This window comes from Lynx rufus, unplaced genomic scaffold (assembly GCF_022079265.1).
Source record: "Lynx rufus isolate CCGP_SWC_20201006 ecotype Redwood Valley unplaced genomic scaffold, mLynRuf1.p SCAF_16, whole genome shotgun sequence".
Taxonomy (NCBI): domain Eukaryota; kingdom Metazoa; phylum Chordata; class Mammalia; order Carnivora; family Felidae; genus Lynx; species Lynx rufus.
The window spans coordinates 4186785-4206977 of record NW_025814830.1 but is presented as its reverse complement, the minus strand read 5'-3'; the positions used below and the strand labels follow the sequence as shown (position 1 = coordinate 4206977).

The 20193-nt window shown below is 56.5% G+C and overlaps 1 protein-coding gene across 1 annotated transcript in view; it reads left to right on the top strand.

Moving 5' to 3' along the window:
- The window catches only part of AP2A1 (adaptor related protein complex 2 subunit alpha 1), a 30593-nt gene that overhangs the window by 8465 nt on the left and 1935 nt on the right, over nucleotides 1-20193 (top strand). The window contains exons 2-18 of the mRNA XM_047077604.1: nucleotides 2766-2834; nucleotides 2984-3126; nucleotides 3313-3506; nucleotides 9849-9978; nucleotides 10366-10467; nucleotides 11836-11944; nucleotides 15404-15554; nucleotides 15870-16038; nucleotides 16145-16282; nucleotides 16462-16644; nucleotides 17133-17230; nucleotides 17436-17667; nucleotides 17775-17942; nucleotides 18021-18184; nucleotides 18910-18966; nucleotides 19077-19159; nucleotides 19292-19381. Of these exons, the coding sequence (XP_046933560.1) occupies nucleotides 2766-2834; nucleotides 2984-3126; nucleotides 3313-3506; nucleotides 9849-9978; nucleotides 10366-10467; nucleotides 11836-11944; nucleotides 15404-15554; nucleotides 15870-16038; nucleotides 16145-16282; nucleotides 16462-16644; nucleotides 17133-17230; nucleotides 17436-17667; nucleotides 17775-17942; nucleotides 18021-18184; nucleotides 18910-18966; nucleotides 19077-19159; nucleotides 19292-19381 (2280 nt within the window). The remainder of the gene's footprint in view (nucleotides 1-2765; nucleotides 2835-2983; nucleotides 3127-3312; nucleotides 3507-9848; nucleotides 9979-10365; nucleotides 10468-11835; nucleotides 11945-15403; nucleotides 15555-15869; nucleotides 16039-16144; nucleotides 16283-16461; nucleotides 16645-17132; nucleotides 17231-17435; nucleotides 17668-17774; nucleotides 17943-18020; nucleotides 18185-18909; nucleotides 18967-19076; nucleotides 19160-19291; nucleotides 19382-20193) is intronic.

Genomic DNA, 20193 nt, shown 5'->3' with positions numbered 1-20193 from the left:
GGGGGACGGGGGCAGACCCCGACACCCACAGCATGTGCTCTGCTGGAGGTGACACAGGCAGTGTGGAGCCCAGAGGAGGCCCTGGGACAGCGCTGTCCCGCCGACATAGAGTATGAGCCACGGGTGTGGTTTCCACTTTTCCCGTAGCCACGTTTTTTTGTAAAAGGAGAAAGAAACTGGCAAATTTAACTTTAATAATATGTTTACATAATCTGATACACCAAAATACTGTTATTTCAACATGTCTGGCATGGGTCTTTGTTTGTTTGTTTCTTTGTTTTAAGTATTTATTTTTGAGGGGTGCCTGGGTGGCTCAGTTGGTTGAGCGACCGACTCTTGATTTTGATCATGATCAAACTCAGGTCATGATCTCATGGTTCGTGAGTTTGAGCCCCGCGTCGGGCTCTGTGCTGACAGTGTGGAGCCTGCTTGGGATTCTCTCTCTCTCTCTCTCTGTCTCTCTCTCTGTCTCTCTCTCTTTCTCTCCCTTGTCCCCACTCCCCGCCTTTCTCTACTCCTCCCCCACTTGCACTCTCTCTGTGTCTTAAAAAATTTTTTATTTTTGAGATGGGGTGGGCAGAAAGTGAGGGGGACAGGATCCAGATTGGGCTCTGTGCTGACAGCAGACAGCCCAGTGTGGGACTCTAACTCACACACCGCAAGACCACGACCTGAGCCGAATTCGGACACTCAGTTGACTGAGCCACCCAGGCGCCCCAATATATTTTTTAATTTTTTAATGTTTATTTATTTCTGAGAGAGAGAGAGAGAGAGAGACAGAACATGAGCAGGGGAGGGGCAGAGAGAGAGGGAGACACAGAATCCGAAGCAGGCTCCAGGCTCCGAGCTGTCAGCACAGAGCCCGACGCGGGGCTCGAACTCATGAACCGTAAGATCACGACCCGAGCCGAGGTCGGACGCCCAACCGACCGAACCACCCAGGCGCCCCGCTATTGTTAAATTTTCAATGAAATATTTTACATTCTTTTCCCCCCCAGTCTCCCAGATCCAGTGTGTTTTTGCCACTTTAACCCCATCTCAGTCCGGAACAGCCACGTTTCAGGTGCTCAAGAGCTGCCCGGCTGGGAGCTCCCGTATCGGACAGCGCAGCTCAGGGCCCGCTAAGCGATGCTCATAATCTGAAGCGGGAGCCAAGGTTAGACAGTAAATATAAATAAAATAGTTACCTGGTGTAAAATGTGCTTAGGGAAGACTTTTATTTTTAATGGTGGAAACAAGTATAAAGCATTGGCTGTGTTTTTTTCTGTTTTTGTTTTTGTTTTCAAATGTATTTATTTATTTCGAGAGACAGGGAGAGAGAGGATCCCAAGCAGGCTCCGCGCTGTCAGCACAGAGCCCGAAGTGGGGCTCGAAGTCCCGAGCCGTGAGATCATGACCTGAGCCAAAATCAAGAGTTGGCCGCTTAACCGACTGAGCCACCCAGGCGCCCCAAGGCATTGCCTTTAAAAAAGTGGTCAGAGAAGGGCTCTTGGAGGAGGTGACAAGAGCTGAGACCCAGCTGACAAGGAGCTAACGGGAGAGATGGGCCGGGCAAAGGGTGCAGCACACGCAAGGCCCCTGAGAGAGGAGGGAACGTGGGAGGCCGTGGGTGGAACACACAGTGAGGTGGTGAGGGGTGACGTTGGTGGGGTGGCCGGGGCAGGGCCACAGGGCTTGGTAGCCATGGGGTGGAGTCCCCCCAGCAGGAGGCCGGGAGGCCAGGAAGGAGGCCGCTGCAGTGATTCGGGTCTGGGTGCGGTGGTCGTGGCGGGGGTCCCGCTGTTCTGTAGGTCAAGCCAAAGGGATGTGGCGACGGCTTGAGTGAAATGCTAACGCATCCGGGTTTCTGTCTGGACGAGCCGAGTGAGCCTGTCGAGGACAAGATGGTGAAGTCTGGCTCCAGTGGGACTGGGGGACGTGGGGAGGGACGCAGCAGGCGGCGAGGGTGGCCGAGAGACCCGGTCACCGTCCAGCCGGATTGCCCTGATAGAGGAGGTGCCCGAGCATCGAGGAGCACGGGGAGCACAGGACCTAGCCTCTGGGGTCAGGGAAAGTCCTCTAGACTCATCCCATCCATGGATCTTATCAGAAGAGTAGGAATGTCGCAGACAAGTTGGGGAGAGGTTGGCAGCCGGGAAATGGAGGAAGTGGGTCTGTGGGGCGACAGGATGTATGGAGGGACAGGAAGGGAGTGGACGAGGTCAGCACCCACAAGTCTGGCCTTGTGACTGGGATGCAGTGGGACCTTCATGACGTTGGGAACCTGGGGGAGGAGCAGGTTTTCAGGAGATGCTGAGCTCAGTGGGGATGGGGTAGGGGTGAGAGTCCTTGGGGACAGTTAGAAGGCAGCCGAACCATTCATTCATCCATCCATCCATCCATCCATCATGTATTTCTTGCCAGGCCAGTTCTGGGGGCTGGTGGTAGAGGCATAACCAGAGCTGTGGGTAGAGATAGGGGCTCCCAGGGTGAGTACAGTTCAGGGGCCACAGTGAGAGGAGGAAGGAGGGAGCAAGTCAAGGGTCATCCCAAGTTATGTGCCAGGCTTCTCCTCCGGGTTGTAAAGACCACTGAGCCATGATTCTCACCTCCGTGAAGCTCCCAGCTAGAGACGGGGCCCAGGCCTAACCTCAGCCCCAGGGCCCAAGGCCCCAGGGTGGCGAGAGTGTGCCCTTCCAGCAGGGAGGGGCCTTGCCAAGGAAAATGAGGACAGGGAGCTCAACTGTCTGCGACCTTCATCGCCTGCTCTGCCTTCTCCTCCCCAGGTAAGAGCAAGGAGGCGGAGATTAAGAGAATCAATAAGGAACTGGCCAATATCCGCTCTAAGTTCAAAGGTAGGCTGGTGGCCTGGACTCCTAGGGCTGGGAGAGGGGCTGGAGGCCTGGGTCTGAGGGAGGAAGGGATTGGGGACTGGGATACTTGGGACTCGTAGGCATGATCCTTCCTCATTCTGCCTCCCCTTTCCTCCTTCCTCTGGCCCCAGGGGACAAAGCCTTGGATGGCTACAGTAAGAAAAAGTATGTGTGTAAACTGCTGTTCATCTTCCTGCTGGGGCATGACATTGACTTTGGGCACATGGAAGCTGTGAACCTGCTCAGCTCCAACAAGTACACGGAGAAGCAAATAGTGAGTCCGGGTGGGGAGGGGCTGGGAGCCTGGACTTCTGGGTCTGAGGGAGGAGGGAGCTGGGAGTCTGGATTCCTGGGTCTGAGGGAGGAGGGAACTAGGAGTACAGACCCCAGGATGGGAGGGTTGGGGTCTAGGACCAAGTAGCCACAAGGCTCTCAGCCCCCCACCTCCTTCCTCACCCAGGGTTACCTGTTCATCTCGGTTCTGGTGAACTCAAACTCCGAGCTCATCCGGCTCATCAATAACGCCATCAAGAATGACCTGGCCAGCCGTAACCCAACCTTCATGTGCCTGGCCCTGCATTGCATCGCCAACGTGGGCAGCCGTGAGATGGGCGAGGCCTTTGCCGCTGACATCCCACGCATCCTGGTGGCTGGGTGAGCCACTGGGGACCCAGGAGGGGTGGGGTTTGGGATGGAATAGATAAGGTCCAGCCAAGTTTGAGGGTCAGAGAGGCTGTATCACCTGCCCAAGGTCTCCTAGCCAGGATGTGGGGGTAATGCCGGGCTTAGATCCTAGTGGCAGCCCCACGGTTCTCTCTCTTCATCTCACCAAGCCAACTCAATGGTGTGAAGCGACCTCCCCAACAAAGCCAGTGGGGTGTCTGTCTGATTAAGTGACCTTTAATAGCTAGCATAGAAGAGGTAGCAACCGTAAGTGATGTTGGTGACAGCCCTCCAGGACTTCTGCTTCTTCATTCATTCATTTAACAAACATCCGCCGAGCAGCTACTGTGCGCAAAGTGTCATGTTGACCGCAAGGGGTACAGTCGTGACCAGAAACGGACACGGTCATCGCCCTCCCAGGCATTCATGGTCCAGAGTGGATTGAATAATTGCAGGATGAGCCATATACTTCCTCTCGGAACCATGCTGTGGGGCACGGGAGCCCATAAGGACATTTAGTTGGGCGCCTGACCTAGTCCGGGGGATGAGGGAGAGCTTCCCAGAGGAAGCGGCATCAGGCTGACACCTGGGCACGGAGGAGTGGTTGGCCGTGGAAGGGGGAAAGGCACGAGGTGAGGGGCACTGGGGTAGGCCTGTGCGATCATCCTGAGGCTGGAGGTCACTCATCAAATGTTTCTTGAGGGCCCTCAATATGCTGGCACTGTTGTGGGTTTGGGGAGGCAGGAGGGAGAAGAGAGGACTGTTGTGCCCACCCTCAGGAAGCTTACATCTAGGGAGGGTACCCAAAGAGCAAACACGTACGTAAAAAAGTAAGATGAGTTCGGATAGTGATAAACGCCGTGAAGAAAACAAAAGTGGGTAGTGGGCAACAGGGGTCGTGGGGGCAGCAAGGGTGGTGGCGGAAGCTGCTTAAATAGACTCGTCGGGGAGGGTCTGTCCAAGGAGCTGACGCAGTTTGAGACCGGAATGGTGAGAAGATAGTTATTTTAAAATGTTGGAGAATGTCCAAAGCAAAAGGAGCAGCAAGTGCAAAGGCCCTGAGGCATGAGCTCTCTGCATTCAAGGAACCAAGAGGCAGTGTCTGTGGCCGGAGTGCAGCAAACAAGAGAGAGAGAGGGGAGTCTGGATTTTATTCTAATTGAAATGGAAGGCAGTTGGTTTGTTTTAAGGAAGCACATGACATGATTGTCTTTGTAATTTTATTTTATTTTTTAACTTTTTTTAAGTTTGTTTATTTTTTAAAGGAGAGAGACACAGAGCGTGAGCGGGGAAGGGGCAGGGAGAAAGAAGGAGACACAGAATCCGAAGCAGGCTCTAGGCTCCAAGTTGTCAGCACAGAGCCCGACACGGGGCTTGAACCCACAAACGGCGAGATCGTGACCTGAGCCGAAGTTGGACGCTTAACCGACTGAGCCACCCAGGCGCCCCTGTAATTTTATTATTTTTTTAAGTTTATTTATTTTGAGAGAGACAGAGACAGTGCGAGTGGGGGAAGGGCAGAAAGAAGGAGAGAGAGAATCCCAAGCAGGTTCCGTGCTGCCAGCACAGAGCCTGACACAGGGCTCAAATCCACGAAACCGTGAGATCATGACCTGAGCTGAAATCTAGAATCGGATGCTTAACCGACTGAGCCACCCAGGTGCCCCTGGCTTTGTATTTTTAAAAGATCACCCAGCTTGGTATGGGAGAAGGTACAATGTGTATTTCTAGTAGCATGGTGGACTAGATTCCTGACTGATGCTCTTGCTGAAACCCAACTATCAATGTTGGACAAAAGAAGAAAGGAAATATTCTTCAGCGTATTCAGAGCTAGTGAGAAAACGAGGAGCATACAGGCCACAAGCTAAGAAGGGCCTGGCACCTGGGAAAATGAGCAGAGTGCCAAAGCCAGAGTTTGCTTGGAGGGTGAACCTAGATATTGGTTTTGGGGCCCTGCGGCCTCTGGGAACAGGATACAAAGCTTGTCTGAGGAGAAGCTCCAGAGGCCACACTTCAAAGTGAGGGTGACCTAGAAATAAATCCCCTCGGGGACTATCAGCAAAATTACCTGTTTCGAACCTTGGCACGGAGCAGCCCACACACTGGTTTTCAGCCTGATTTTCCCCTACCTGGGCTGTCCACAAGTTCTGAAGCCAAACTTTAAAGTGATTTAAGCTGGTAGTAGCTGAGGCCTGACATAAGCAAACCAGCCTTTTCTGGAGAAGCCCGCCTTCACCACAGATGAAGCTCCCAGTTAACATGAGTAACACACAATCGAAAATCACTAAACACAGGCCGTGCAACACCATGAGGGAGAACCAGCAGAAAGGAAGCTGAAAATAATAATCAAATTGGAATATTCACATATAATGTAACATAAATATGTTTCATATGTTTCAGTAAATAAGAAAACAGTTGAAAAATGGAAGTGCAAGCAGATCTGAAAAAGAAATGGAGAGTATTATTTAAGTGGTCTGGTTTAGCAGCCGGGTAGACAGAGCCAACGCAGATTTAGTAAACAGGCAGTAGAAATGATGAAATTCACCAGCATGCAGCCCAGAGAAACGAAGAGATGGAAAATTTAGAGAGAGAGGTTAAGAGTCATGGAAGATGGGATGCTTGGATGGCTCAGTCGATTAAGCGTCCAACTTTTGATTTCAACTCAGGTTGTGATCTCACGGTTCAGGAGTTCAAGCCCTGCATCTGGCTCTGCGCTAACAGTGGGGAGCCTGCTTGGGATTCTCTCTCTCTCTCTCTTTCTCTCTGCCCCTCCTCAGCTTGCTCTCTCTCTCTTTCAAAATAAACACATAAACATTAAAAAAAAAAAAAAGAAAGAGTCATGGAAGATAGAGAAGGTCTAACAATGCCATCTAGAGCTCTAGCGAGAGAGAAGGAAGAGAAGGTGACAGGGCCGTTGTTTGAACGGGTAACGGCTGAGAATGTCCCAGAAACAATGAAAGAGGCCAATCCTCGGAATCAAGCAGCTCAAGAAACCACAAGCAGAACTAGAGACTGGGGGCGGGGGGTGGTAGCGGGGAGACCACTGAGGTGTCTGTTGCCATCCAGGTCAGAACTGCCGGGGGCTGGCTATGTTCGGGAAGTGACCCTGATGGGACGGGTTACGTGGGGGTAGGAAAGAGAGAGAGGATGAGGGTGAACAGGTGTGCGGATGACCAAGACTGGGGAGGAGCAGGGACTCTAGAGGCAGGACCTGAGCCAGGTTTGGCCATGTGGGACGTGAGGTGCCTATTGGCCATCTGGGCCGAGATGTCAGGTGGGCGACTGGATGGCGGGGACTCGAGGCTGGAGAGCGAGTGTGGGAGAGCCGTGCACGGAGCACTAAAAATGGCACAGGGGCCACACACAGCCTCTCCACGGTTCAAGTCGCTACATTAGACAAAGGAAGAACATAAATGCATGAAACTTATTTTAATATTTTAATTTCACCCAGTCACTCTAAAATATTTTCACGTTGACCTTGGATCAGCATGAAAATTATCCATGTAACCGTTCGTGTCATCACCACCTGTAAGCGTGATGCACGCACACGCACACACGTTGTGTTTCTGCTCGGGTTCTCCTCGCTTCCTGTGTCCAGCAGCCACACGTTGCTGGGCCCACCGTATGGGACAGCTCAGGATGGACAGTAATTAAAGCCACGGCCAGTTGAAGTGCCTCAGGGAAGACATGAGAGGGGACGAGGAGTGACCTAAGGCTAAGCCCTGGGGCAGCCCAGCCGGTCAAGGTCTGGCCAGGGAGATGGGAGGAGAATGTAGAACGGGCCATAGGGCGGGACTAGAAGAACCCTTCGCATGGGACGGAGTGGTCAGTCGTGACAGATGCCGTTTTTGGTTTCTTTAAGATGAGGACAGGCAGGCACCATTGGCTTGGGTGAGACACAAATTGCCGGCTACCCCAATGGGGAGAGCTTGGTGCCAGTGAGGGCCGAGAAGGAGGCCAGTGTGACAGACTCGTGGGCAGAGGCGATGTCCTAGTTGCCCACCAGGGAATGGATGCTGGGGGCTTGTGCCGCGCCAGAGTCAGCGGCCAGGCCGGGGATGTCTGAGTGCTCGGCTGGTCTCTCTCGACTCCCGAAGCTTGGCCTTGGCGGTGACGGGAGCACAGGGGAATATATTTTTTTAGGTAGATTTTTTTTTTTTTAATTGAAGATCAAATCCACATCACACCCAGTTCACTGTTTCAACTATTTTTTTTTCTTTTTCTTTTTTTTTTTTTTTGAACGTTTATTTATTTTTGGGACAGAGAGAGACAGAGCATGAACGGGGGAGGGGCAGAGAGAGAGGGAGACACAGAATCGGAAACAGGCTCCAGGCTCCGAGCCATCAGCCCAGAGCCTGACGCGGGGCTCGAACTCACGGACCGCGAGATCGTGACCTGGTTGAAGTCGGACGCTTAACCGACTGCGCCACCCAGGCGCCCCGTGTTTCAACTATTTTAAAGCGTATTTAAAGCAGTTCGGTGGGTTTTAGGATATTCGCAATGTTGTGCAACCACGACCACTCTCTTAATTCCAGAACGTTTCTTTAACCCCGGGAAGAAGCCCCATACCTGTTAGCCGTCACTCCCCATTGCCTTTGCCCCTCGCTCCAGGCAGCCACTCATCTGCTTTCTGTTGTGCTGGATTTGCCCACTCCGGACATTTCAGATAAACAGAAGCGCCCAACACATGGCCTTTTGTGTCTGGCTTTTTTCACTTGGCATAATGTTTTCGTGGTTCCGCCGTGTTGTATGAAGCTGTGGTTCATTCCTTTCTGTGGCCCAATAGTGATATTCGGCTGTATTCATCCATCAGAAAGTTTCCACCTTTTGTTTTTTTTTTTTGGACTATTACGAATAATGTACACATGCATAGTGTGAACTTTGTTTTCAGTTGGTAGATGCCTGGGTGCAGGTTTGCTGGGTCATGTAGTATCACAGCTTTTTTAAAAAAGAAAGGCGGGGGCCCCTGGGTGGCTCAGTCGGTTGAGTGTCCGACTCTTGATTTCAGCTCAGGTGATCCCAGGGGTCTTGGGTTCAAACCCCGCGTCAGGCTCCGAGCTGAGCCTGGAGGCTGCTTGGGATTCTCTCTCTCTCTCTGTCCCTCTGCCCTGCTCACGCGTGTGCTCTCTCTCTTAAAAAAAAAAAAAAAAAAAAAAAAGAAAGGAAACAAAAAAAAAGAAACAGTTATGGTAGAATTCCTTCCATATCCTTCACACCTGCTCCACTTTTCCCTACCTCCCTGTGCCCTGAATTTGATGGTCATAATTCCCACATGCCCCCTTGTCCTTTTATACCTGGGCACACACCTCTACATTACGCAGTTTTCAGCTTTACCTAACTAGTCACACCGTCTGTCTTCACGTTAACCAAGGTGATAAATAGCCCTTATTCCTCCATTTGGTGTGCGGCTGGACGTTCTCTTCCCTGTATCTGGAGGTGATGGTAGAGGTCACCTCCCTCGAGAGCTCTGATGAGGGTTCCTGTGTAGAAACACCTAGAGCAAAACATGGCCTGGGCTCAGGGCTCCTGACACATGGGCTGTAACAATGGTAAAAAGGTGATTAATGGAGCACCACTGGGACGGACCTTCTGCCAGTTTTGGTTTTAGTTTGACAACTGTCAGTCGGTGAACGTTCTCGAGCCATCAGCTTGAACACGCATGTGCGCCCTTCCCCAGGGTGGGTGTCCGGGAGCATATTGCCGGGCCTGGTCCGCGTCACTCCCAGGGGCACGCGGGCCAGGGGCGCCCACCACCTGTCCCACCCCACCCCCACCCGCTGTGCTCCTTTCCTGAGGGCCCGTCCCCGTGTCTGCACCCCCGGCCCGGCCGGCACGCACACGTCTGCCTGTCTGATGGGAGCATATAGAGCTGCTCTGTCGCCGCAGTTCGTGTTTCTACTGCTCGTCCTGGGAGAGGTCTTTGCACCCGACCTTCGACTGGTGCCGGGACTTCCCTTGGTGCCCTCGGCCCGGGCTTTGGTTGAATCCTCTCCGGGAGAGCCGCACCTCGAGGCGGCCGCCCGGGCGCTCAGAACAGTTCCCGCGCCCCCTCTGTGCTCCAGGCCGCGCCAGCTGCTGGTCCACGGTGCCATTTCTCCATCCCCCAGCCCATCGGAGAGGGTCAGCGGCTTGTCCCGGAGCCGCGCCCCACAAGTCAGGACCTCGAGCACACGCATCTGGCCCCGGTTCCTCGGTTTGTCATAAGGAGGAGATGGACAGGGCGCCTGGGTGGCTCAGTCGGCAGAGCGTTTGACTTCGGCTCGGGTCATGGTCTTGTAGTTCTGTGCGGCTGGGGTCGCACTCACCTCCCCCCGCCAAACTGTGCCCCTGCAGGGACAGCATGGACAGCGTGAAACAGAGCGCGGCCCTGTGCCTGCTGCGACTCTACAAGGCCTCACCTGACTTAGTGCCCATGGGCGAGTGGACGGCCCGCGTGGTGCACCTGCTCAACGACCAGCACATGGTGAGGCCCCCGCCCGCTCACCGGGAGACCCTTCTGCCTTGGACGCTCACGTAGAAGCCCAGGGAGTTCCGCCTCTGCCCTGATTCCCACCTGGATGCCCAGGGACCCCCACCTCTGTCCCTGCCTCTACTCAGGCAGCCAGAGATCTTGGTCCAGTGTCCTTAGTACCTGTCACCCACCCAAGTGTCCAGAAACCCCCACGTCGATCCCTGATTACCCCCCCTGACTGCCCAGGGATCCTGTCCAGCGTCCCCCACACCCATCACCACCCCCCCCCCCCCCAGCCCTTGAGCCTCTGCTTTCAGACCCACAGCCTGGACACTAATCCCCAGTCTGACCATCCCCACCGCCCCCCAGCCCTGACCTGCCATTTGTCTGTCTCTGCAGGGTGTGGTCACGGCTGCTGTCAGCCTCATCACCTGTCTTTGCAAGAAGAACCCGGACGACTTTAAGACCTGCATCTCCCTGGCCGTGTCTCGCCTGAGCCGGGTGGGTGTGGTCTTGGCGCTGGCTGCAGGGAGGTGGCCTTCCCTGGAGGCTCTCTGTCCCCTGGAGCCCCTCTCTCGTCCCCCTCCTTCTCCCGGAGCGGCAGCCCCACCCAGTGGTGATGAACTCAGGCTCTGAACTAGGTTCATCCTGGCTCGGCCACTTCCAGAGAGGCTTCACCTCTCTGGGCCTCATGTCCCCAGTCTGTTCAATGGGGACACTCCCGGCGCCCACCTCACGGTGTAGCTGCTGTCAGTCCGTCTATATGGTGTTAGTATGAGCACCCGGGAGGTGAGAACAGCTCTCCGGATTCCCACCCCCCCCCCCCCGCCCTCCTGTCTCTTACTTTCTCCTACTTCTCTTTCTCCTACATCTCCCTTCCTCTCTTTCCTTCTGCTTCTCTTACCACCTTCGCCCATGTCCTGGGAACATGCCCTGAGGCCTCCTGTGGGGACACAGATGAGTCAGCCTGAGCCCTTTCCTGTTCGGGGGGGAGGGGCACGCGGTAGGGCCGACAGTGTCCCAGATTTTCACAGGAGTGATCTGTGCTGTCACGGAGGTAGTGCAGGGCACTGTAGACCCCCAGAGGAGACACTTAACCCAGCCTGGCACTCTAGGAAGGCTTCCCGGGAGAGGTGATCCCTGAACTGAGACTTGGAGTGAATATGAACATTTCCTGGGCAGGTAAGGGGAGGCCTGGATTCTCAAGCAAAGAGAACAAACACACCAGCTCATTCAGTTGCTTTGTCATTCATTCACCATACATCTGAATACTCCTGTGTGCCAGGCTGGTCCGGGAGACACCTACAGTGACACTCGGGTCAGGGCACATACCATCATGGCAGTGGCACAGAGCATGGTGGGAATGCTTCCCGGAGGAGGGGTGAGCAGGAGTTTGCCATAAGGAGAAGTCCCACACCCTTCTACTAATTCCCCACCTATTCCCGAGCCTTTCTTTCTTTCTTTTTTTTTTAATGTTTGTTTATTTTTGAGAGAGAGAAGAAGCAGGGGAAGGGCAGGGGTGTGGGGGGGAGAGAATCCCAAGCAGGCTCCACGCTGTCAGCCCTCGGAGCAAGGAGCTCACGGGAGGGAATTGGATCGCCAGAGACTTCCTGCCCTGCAGACGGCAGCACTGTCAAAAACTCGACGGGCACCATGCTAACTAATTCGGATGTAAATTTTTTTTTAATAAAAAATTAAATTAAAAAAAAAAATCGGCGAGCACCGCAGCCGAGGTCGTCCCTCGCTGTGTGCCCCCTGGCTTCCTCCCTCCCTTCCCCGAGCCTCAGATTCCTGCGCCCCCTGGGGAAGGCAGTGTCACTCTGCCCCGCCCTTCCCTGTCCGGGCCTCACCCCCTCTTCCCGCCCCCAGATCGTCTCCTCGGCCTCCACTGACCTCCAGGACTATACCTACTACTTCGTCCCGGCGCCCTGGCTCTCGGTGAAGCTTCTGCGTCTGCTGCAGTGCTACCCGCCGCCAGGTACCGCCGAGCCCACCTGGCCGGGGATCCGGGGCCTCTGACCTGGCCGGGGGGGCTGTCAGGGTTTCTGCGAGGCTGCAGTTAGTGGGGGGGGCAACCCAAAGAATCAGACAGATCACGGCGTGTGTTGATCTGCTGTGGGCTGGGGTCCCTGGGAAGCCACGCTTGTGCTCTAGCCCTGTAACGTAGGGGCTGTTGTCACACCCATTTTAGTGAGGGGGAGACCGAGGCTTGGGAAGGAGGGGGTCCTTGCCCAAGGTCACCCAGCAGATCAGGGGGTGATTCCAGGCAGTGCCGTCTGGATTAGCATAGCTCTGTCAGAGGTGTCCGTGACCTTGTTGCTCGAGGTCACGGCCATGGTGTGGGTGATGCACCCGTAGCGAGCCAGGTAAGGCACCGGGGGTGTCTATGTGCTCCCGACAGAGCCGGTGAGGGGGAGCCATCCCTGCAATACGCAAACAGGGAAACAGGTTTGGAGAGGCGACACACCTTTCCAGGCCCAGGCCGTGACTAAGGGGCAGAGCCTGACTGCACCCTCTCGCTGCAAATCCCTCACTCCGCCATACGGGCCAGGGCTTCCCCTGAGCTCCCATATCCTCAGCTGTGTCACGTCACGGAGCAGTTTTGAGGGACCCTGTGCTGAGGTGCTCAGAACATAGTAGGTGACCGATAAACCAGTTCCCTTCAGTTCGGCCAGGGTACCGAGCACCTGCTGTGGCCAGGGACCGATGTGCGGCCCTGCATCTTCACAGCCAACCGTGCGCATGAGCACATACCTGCGAACGCCTGGCCGTGTGTGTGAGTCTGCGCGTGTCTGCACGTCTGTGTGCGTACATGCACACGCTAATGGGCTATATGAAGTAAGTGACACCAGAGGCCCCTCCCAGGCTGTGAGAGCCAGTGATGAATTTTATCGTGTGGCCCTGGCCTCGGGCCCTTTCTGGGCCTCTTTCTCATCCTGGAAGGAAGAGCTCAGGCAGATCTCTAGGCTCCCTTCCATCCCAGGAGCCCTGCCTCATCATTTTGGGGTGTGCCCAGAGCATGCACCTCACCTACTCTCACCCTCTCTGCATTGTAGGCATTTCATCCATGACTCTGAGCAAATGGTGCGCAGAGAGACTGAGGGGCCGTCTCCCGTTTACTTACAAGAAATTTTTTTAAGTTTATTCATTTGTTGTGAGAGAGAGACTGAGACAGCGTGAGTCAGGGGAGGGGTAGAGAGAGAGCAGCGCAGAGCCCGATGTGGAGCTTGAACTCACGAACCGTGAGATCATGACCTGAGCCGAAACCAAGAGTCGGACGCTTAACCGGCTGAGCCACCCAGGCGCCCCTATTTACAAGAAATTTTTTTAATGACGCATTATGAAAAAGTTTCCAGGATACAGACAAGTAGAGCGTCCCCGTCACCTGGACTTGACATTTTGCTGTACGCTTGCTCTTATTTTGCTAATTTTTTTCTTAAACATTTAAGTCAGTTACAGACATCATGATGTTTTTACCTTTAAGTATTTGTTATGCGTTTCTACAAACTGTAGGCATTTTTATTCACAGCAGTAATTCTGTGGTCACACTTAAAGCTAACAGTGGCTCCCCAGTGGCCTCGAGGCCACCGCAGATTTCCCTAATTTTCCCCAACATAGCAATCACAGTCTGTTCAGACTAGGATCCAATCAAGATACAAGCCCTGAGGGAGGCCTGGCTGGCTCAGTCGGTGAAGCACGCGACTCTTGATCTCAGGGTTGTGGGTTCGAGCCCCACGTTGGGCATAGAGGTTACTTAAAAATTTAAAAAGAAAAAAGAAAAAGACAAGTATCAAATTTAATTATCTCTCATAAATCTGTCTTAAATCTGTAAGGAATTGTCCCTTTATTCTGTGACCCTGGCTTTCACCCCAATTTTTTATTATGAAAAACTTCAAACATGAAGAGAACTTGTGAGAACAGAGTAGTGCACGCCTAAGCCCCGCCCCAGACCCAGCAGAGACCGTTAACACTGCTCTTCACGCCCTCAGTTGGCTTTGTTCTCTCAAACACCCGCTTGCTCAGTTACTTGATGTAAGTTGCACACATCACAACGCTCCCCTCCCCCAAGTCCACCTGTACACATTTCATGAGACCGAGAACACGGCGCAAAACCACGGTGCCCCTGGGGCGCCTGGGTGGCGCAGTCGGTTAAGCGTCCGACTTCAGCCAGGTCACGATCTCGCGGTTCGTGGGTTTGAGCCCCGCGTCGGGCTCTGGGCTGATGGCTCGGAGCCTGGAGCCTGTTTCCGATTCTGTGTCTCCCTCTCTCTCTGCCCCTCCCCCGTTCATGCTCTGTCTCTCTCTGTCCCAAAAATAAATAAACGTTGAAAAAAAAAAATTTAAAAAAATAAAAATAAAAATAAAAATAAAAAACCACGGTGCCCCTGTCGCACCTGGGAAGATTCAGAATCTCTTCACAGTGTCGACTGGCTGTCCAGGCACCATGCAAACCACCCTCGTCCACAGCTTTGTTTGTGTGCCTTAAAGAAAAAAAAAAAAAATACAGTACAATCTACGACCACGGCTTAAATTTCATCAGGTCTTTGTCCCTGTTTGTGGCCTGGAAATAGCCCCCCACCCCCCACCCCCTCGCTCCCTGTTTTTGAAGAAGCCGGGAGGGTTTTGCCTTGAAAGGGTGTCCCGCATTCTGGATTTGGCCATAGCTGCCTCGTGTCCTGTTTTTTGTTCCTCTGCCCCGTGAGCCGCCTGAGACATTTGGGCGCAACAATTTTCGCTGGAACGCTTGACAGTTGGTCTTGTGTGTTTGGTTATTTAATTTTTGTTAATGTTTGTTTATTTTTGAGAGAGAGAGCACAAGCTGGGAAGGGGCAGAGAGAGAGGGACAGGATCAAAAGCAGGCTCTGTGCTGACAGGGCAGTGACAGCCTGATGTGGGGCTCGAACTCACGAGCCGTGAGATCTTGACCTGAGCCGAAGTCAGACGCATAACTGACTGAGCCACCCGGGCGCCCCTTGCCGGCTGTTCTATCCACGTGGTGCTGCCTCGCATTCCACAGAATGGCAGTTATGGGTGTTTGTATGGACTTCCGGTCGGCGTCTGTCTGTCTCAGGTGCTCAGACCGCTCCTTAGGGAGACCCAGGTTTCACAGTGTCTCCCAGGATGGTTTCTGGAGACTTCTTTGTTCTGTGAGAAGCCTGAAGGGTGTCGGTGCTGCAGAAGGGGAAACTGAGGCTCACCGGGGTGGGTGTCAGCACAGAGCAGGACAAGAGCCCGGGTCTGGAGTCGTGTCTTCTGCTGCCTTGCTGCCACACACACCCCCTGCCCCCCGGTCACCTGGAGACCAAGGATGAGCTTGAGGGAGCAGAGACCCCAGGCCACGGCTGCAGGGCCCACACTTCCAGTGGAAGATGAGCGCCGTGGGGTGGCCCCTGCTGAGCCGACAGCTCAGCCTGGGACATGCCCTCCGTTTCCCCAGAGGATGCTGCCGTGAAGGGACGGCTGGTGGAGTGTCTGGAGACCGTGCTCAACAAGGCCCAGGAGCCGCCCAAGTCCAAGAAGGTCCAGCACTCCAACGCCAAGAACGCCATCCTCTTCGAGACCATTAGCCTCATCATCCACTACGACAGGTGCCTGCCTGGGGGCTGGGGCCCTAGACTCCTGCGTCCTAGGAGGACGGGTCTGGGGGTCGTGACTTCTATGTAAGAGGACGATGAAGCCATCCAGATTGGTGCGGGATCCCCTCCTGGAAAGCAGAATTCCCGAGTCGCTCCATGTGGGCCCAACGCCCAGATGTCTGCATCACCAGAGGGGCCGTGACGGGGATGGAGGGCGAGAGTTAAGATCCAGGTCCTGAGGGTGATGTGGGATGGGTCAGCTGGGCCCAGGTCCTCCAGCCTCTCATGTGCCCCCTCGTCCCGTCTCTGTTGCGCTCTCACTGGCAGTGAGCCCAACCTCCTGGTGCGAGCCTGCAACCAGCTGGGCCAGTTCCTGCAGCACCGGGAGACCAACCTCCGCTACCTGGCCCTGGAGAGCATGTGCACGCTGGCCAGCTCCGAGTTCTCCCACGAGGCGGTCAAGACCCACATCGACACGGTCATCAATGCCCTCAAGGTATGACACGTCGGAGCTGGCCTGGATCTCTGCTCCCGGGGAGAGGCGTGGGGCCCGGAGGCCGTCGCGGAGCCTGGACCGTCCCCCACCTGCTCTCCTCCCTCAGACGGAGCGGGACGTCAGTGTGCGACAACGGGCGGCCGACCTCCTCTACGCCATGTGCGACCGGAGCAACGCCAAGCAGATCGTGTCGGAGATGCTTCGGTACCTGGAGACGGCCGACTACGCCATCCGCGAAGAGATCGTAAGTCCGGGAAGGAGCTGGGCACCCGGGTCCCACGGAGGAGGGGGCTGAGGTTCGGGACTCCTAGGGTCTCCAGCCCGGGACAGCGGTGAGCCCGGGTGCGGTCATTCCACACTTTGCCCCGCGGGGACACGCGCGCGTGCGCACACCCTCACGCGGCCTCCCTCCCTGGCCGGCAGGTCCTGAAGGTGGCCATCCTGGCGGAGAAGTACGCGGTAGACTACAGCTGGTACGTGGACACCATCCTCAACCTCATCCGCATCGCGGGCGACTACGTGAGTGAGGAGGTGTGGTACCGCGTGCTGCAGATCGTCACCAACCGCGATGACGTCCAGGGCTACGCGGCCAAGACCGTCTTTGAGGTCGGCACCCCCACCTCACCCGCACCGCGGGACGCCGAGGCAGAGGCAGGACAGCCGGGGCTGAGGGACCAGCCATCCCGGGCCACCATCCTGCTTCATCCTCCTCAGAGCAGTGTCTTGGCCTCCCTGGGCCACCGGCAGGCCCCGGGGGCCAGTGTGGGGGTCGGCGGGGTGTCGTGTGCGGGCCACCCAGCGTGTGTGTGGTCACTGATCTCCGGGTCCTGGCAGGTTCCCACTCCCTCGGCCCCGAGAAAGGCGGGACGCGTGCTGTCCGATTTACCACCGGGGGGGGGGGGGTGGGGGTGGGGGGCAGTCACGTGACCGGTCTGTGCCTCAGTTTTCCTATTACACCCCCACCCCCACACATACACACACATCATAGCAGGGTGAGAGTTCCACAGGTTCATAGGAGTCCGGTGCCCCAAGCAGCCCTGAGTCTGGGTGCCTGCTCGTCGCTGTCGTCACCCGCCCTGTCCCTGCCTTTGCAGGCGCTCCAGGCCCCAGCCTGCCACGAGAACATGGTGAAGGTCGGCGGCTACATCCTCGGGGAGTTTGGGAATCTGATTGCTGGGGACCCCCGCTCCAGGTGAGAGGAGGGGTGAGCACCCGGCACTTCGAGGAGTCCGGGGCTCGGGGGACCCAAAGAGTCTCAGGGTCAGTGGCGACGGGGCTCCCAGGAGCCTCTGGGACAGGGTGTCTCGTGATGGCCACCGCCGGGGTGGCCTCTGAGGGGGGCAGCAGGGCCCCCGGCGGGGCGGGGCGCACCTGCTGACGCGCCCCGCTCCCCGCAGCCCCCCGGTGCAGTTCTCTCTGCTGCACTCCAAGTTCCACCTGTGCAGCGTGGCCACGCGGGCCCTGCTGCTGTCCACCTACATCAAGTTCATCAACCTCTTCCCGGAGACCAAGGCCACCATCCAGGGCGTGCTGCGGGCGGGCTCCCAGCTGCGCAACGCTGACGTGGAGCTGCAGCAGCGCGCCGTCGAGTACCTCACGCTCAGCTCGGTGGCCAGCACGGACGTCCTGGTCAGAGCGCCGGCCCCCGCGCGCCCCTCCCGCACCCCTGAGCCTTGGCCGCCCTCTCCTCCGCCACCGAGCCGTCCCTGACCCGCCCTCGCCCTCCCACCCCACAGGCCACGGTGCTGGAGGAGATGCCGCCCTTCCCCGAGCGCGAGTCGTCCATCCTGGCCAAGCTGAAACGCAAGAAGGGCCCCGGGGCCGGCAGCGCCCTGGATGATGGCAGGAGGGACCCCAGCAGCAATGACGTCAATGGGGGCGTGGAGCCCACCCCTAGCACTGTGGTGAGTCCCTCGGCCAACGAGGGGGTGGGGCCTGCTGGGCACTGCCCGTTCTCACCTCCACCTGCACCTTCCCTGCAGTCAACGCCCTCGCCCTCTGCCGACCTCCTGGGGCTGCGGGCAGCCCCTCCCCCAGCCGCACCCCCAGCGACCTCGGGTGCAGGGAACCTCCTGGTGGACGTCTTCTCCGACGGCCCGGCTGCCCAGCCCAGCCTGGGGCCCACGCCCGAGGAGGCCTTCCTCAGGTACTACCTGCCTGGGCCCCGGGCCGCCCCTTTTCCTTCTGCCCCCTCACAGCCCCCTCCTCCCTCCCTGTCCCTGTGCCTCTGTCGCCCTGGCTGCCACTTCCCCGGGCCTCCTCTCTCCCTCTGGCCACTCTGTACTCTTGGCTGACCCTGGCCACACTGTGTCGTCCTTCCCCGTAGCCATGTCTCAGCCTGCTTTTCCTTCTCTCTTTCCCTCCTCCCTCTTTCTGTCTCCGGCCCTCTGCTGCCTCTCTGGGATTGGCTGCCTGCCACGCCTGTCTTCTCTTGTCTGCTCTGGGATTGGATGGCCCAGCGAGCTGGAGCCGCCTGCCCCTGAGAGCCCCATGGCTTTGCTGGCTGACCCAGCTCCAGCTGCTGAGTAAGGGGTGGCCTCAGGGTTGGGGGGCAGATTTGCGGCCCCTGGGAGGGATAGGGGACTTCGAGCCCTCATCAAGGGGTTCCTGATGAGCTGCAGAGGCCCAGATTTGGAGGGGAGTGAAAGCCGGGGTCCTCTGATACGGGGGCAGGGGTGGGGGCACACACCAGTGTCCTGTTTCCATGAGAGACAGTCACCAGTCTGATTCTGGGGTCCGTTGGGGGGAATCTCGTTATGTGGATTCTGGGGTTCTGTCCTTTTGGGGGCTCCTGTCTCTCACCTTTAGCTCTGGGTCTTCTCCTCTAGCCCCCCAGCCTCTTCCCATCTCACTGCTTTCTCCACCTTGCAGCCCAGGTCCTGAGGACATCGGCCCGCCCATCCCAGAAGCGGATGAGCTGCTGAATAAGTGAGTCAGGGGAGGGCTCAGGGAGGGGAGTGGGGACAGGTGGGGAGCACGGGGAAGGGCCTCGTCGACAGGCACTCCTGGCCTCCTGAGCTGCCCGACACCCCACCCAGGTTCGTGTGCAAGAACAATGGGGTCCTGTTTGAGAACCAGCTGCTGCAGATTGGAGTCAAGTCCGAGTTCCGGCAGAACTTGGGTGTGTCTGGTGCTGGGGGCGGGGTGGTTGGGCTGTGGGGATGGGGTTTCGGTGACCCCTGGGCTTGGGTGGTACCTGGAGAGGAGGCTGAAGGACCTCAGATGGAACCCTGCCCCTCCCCACCCTGCGCAGGCCGCATGTATCTGTTCTATGGCAACAAGACATCTGTGCAGTTCCAGAACTTCTCGCCCACTGTCGTCCACCCCGGCGACCTCCAGACTCATATCCTTCCGGCCTGGCCCAGCCCCCTCCCCTGAGCCTGGCCCCTCCAGGCCTGCCTTCCTGGCCACTGGGAAGCAGATGGACCCAGGTCCAGAGCCCTGTTCGGTCGTCTTACTTGAAAGCCTAAGCACCTGGTTACTTTGAGGCTTAGTGTCTGTGATACCGGGGCGGGCCTCTTCTCCCCAGGACAGCCTGCAGACAGGGAAGCGATGGGATAGGTATGCCTCAGCTTGTCTCTGTCAGGCCTCTTTGACCTCGTCCTCCAAGGAGCTCCACACCCAGGATCCCAGTACCTCCTGCGCCCAAGAGCCAGGCCTGGGGGTCTCGATGCTGACCAGAGCCCTCTTGTGTCACCTGAGCCCGTCACTTTGCCTCTGTGAGCCTTCCTGTCCCCTTCTCATAGTGTTGTTTTGAAGATCGGTGTCGTTGGAAAACTCTGGAAGGGTGGCTGACATAAAGGAAAGGGTCAGTCCCCTCTCCTTTCTCTGATAGTGGTTTCCACGCCCATGAAACTACAGGGGTTAGACCCCAAAGCTATGAGGACCTTTTCAGTCTGTTGCCTCATGCATCGATGTTTCCAGAGAACTCCCGTAGGCTCAGCTCTGTGCTGGGCATGGGGGGAGGAGAAGGGCGAGAGACGCGTAAGACCCCATCCTTGCCAACTTGAAGGGAGACGTGGTAACGCTGCCGGTTTTTTGTGCACCTACCATGTGCCAGACACACTGATAAGTGCTTGTCCTGGATTATTTCATTGAATGCTGAGGACACTGTCCATTTTGCAGATGAGGCTAGGAGGTAAAGTTGCTTGCCCA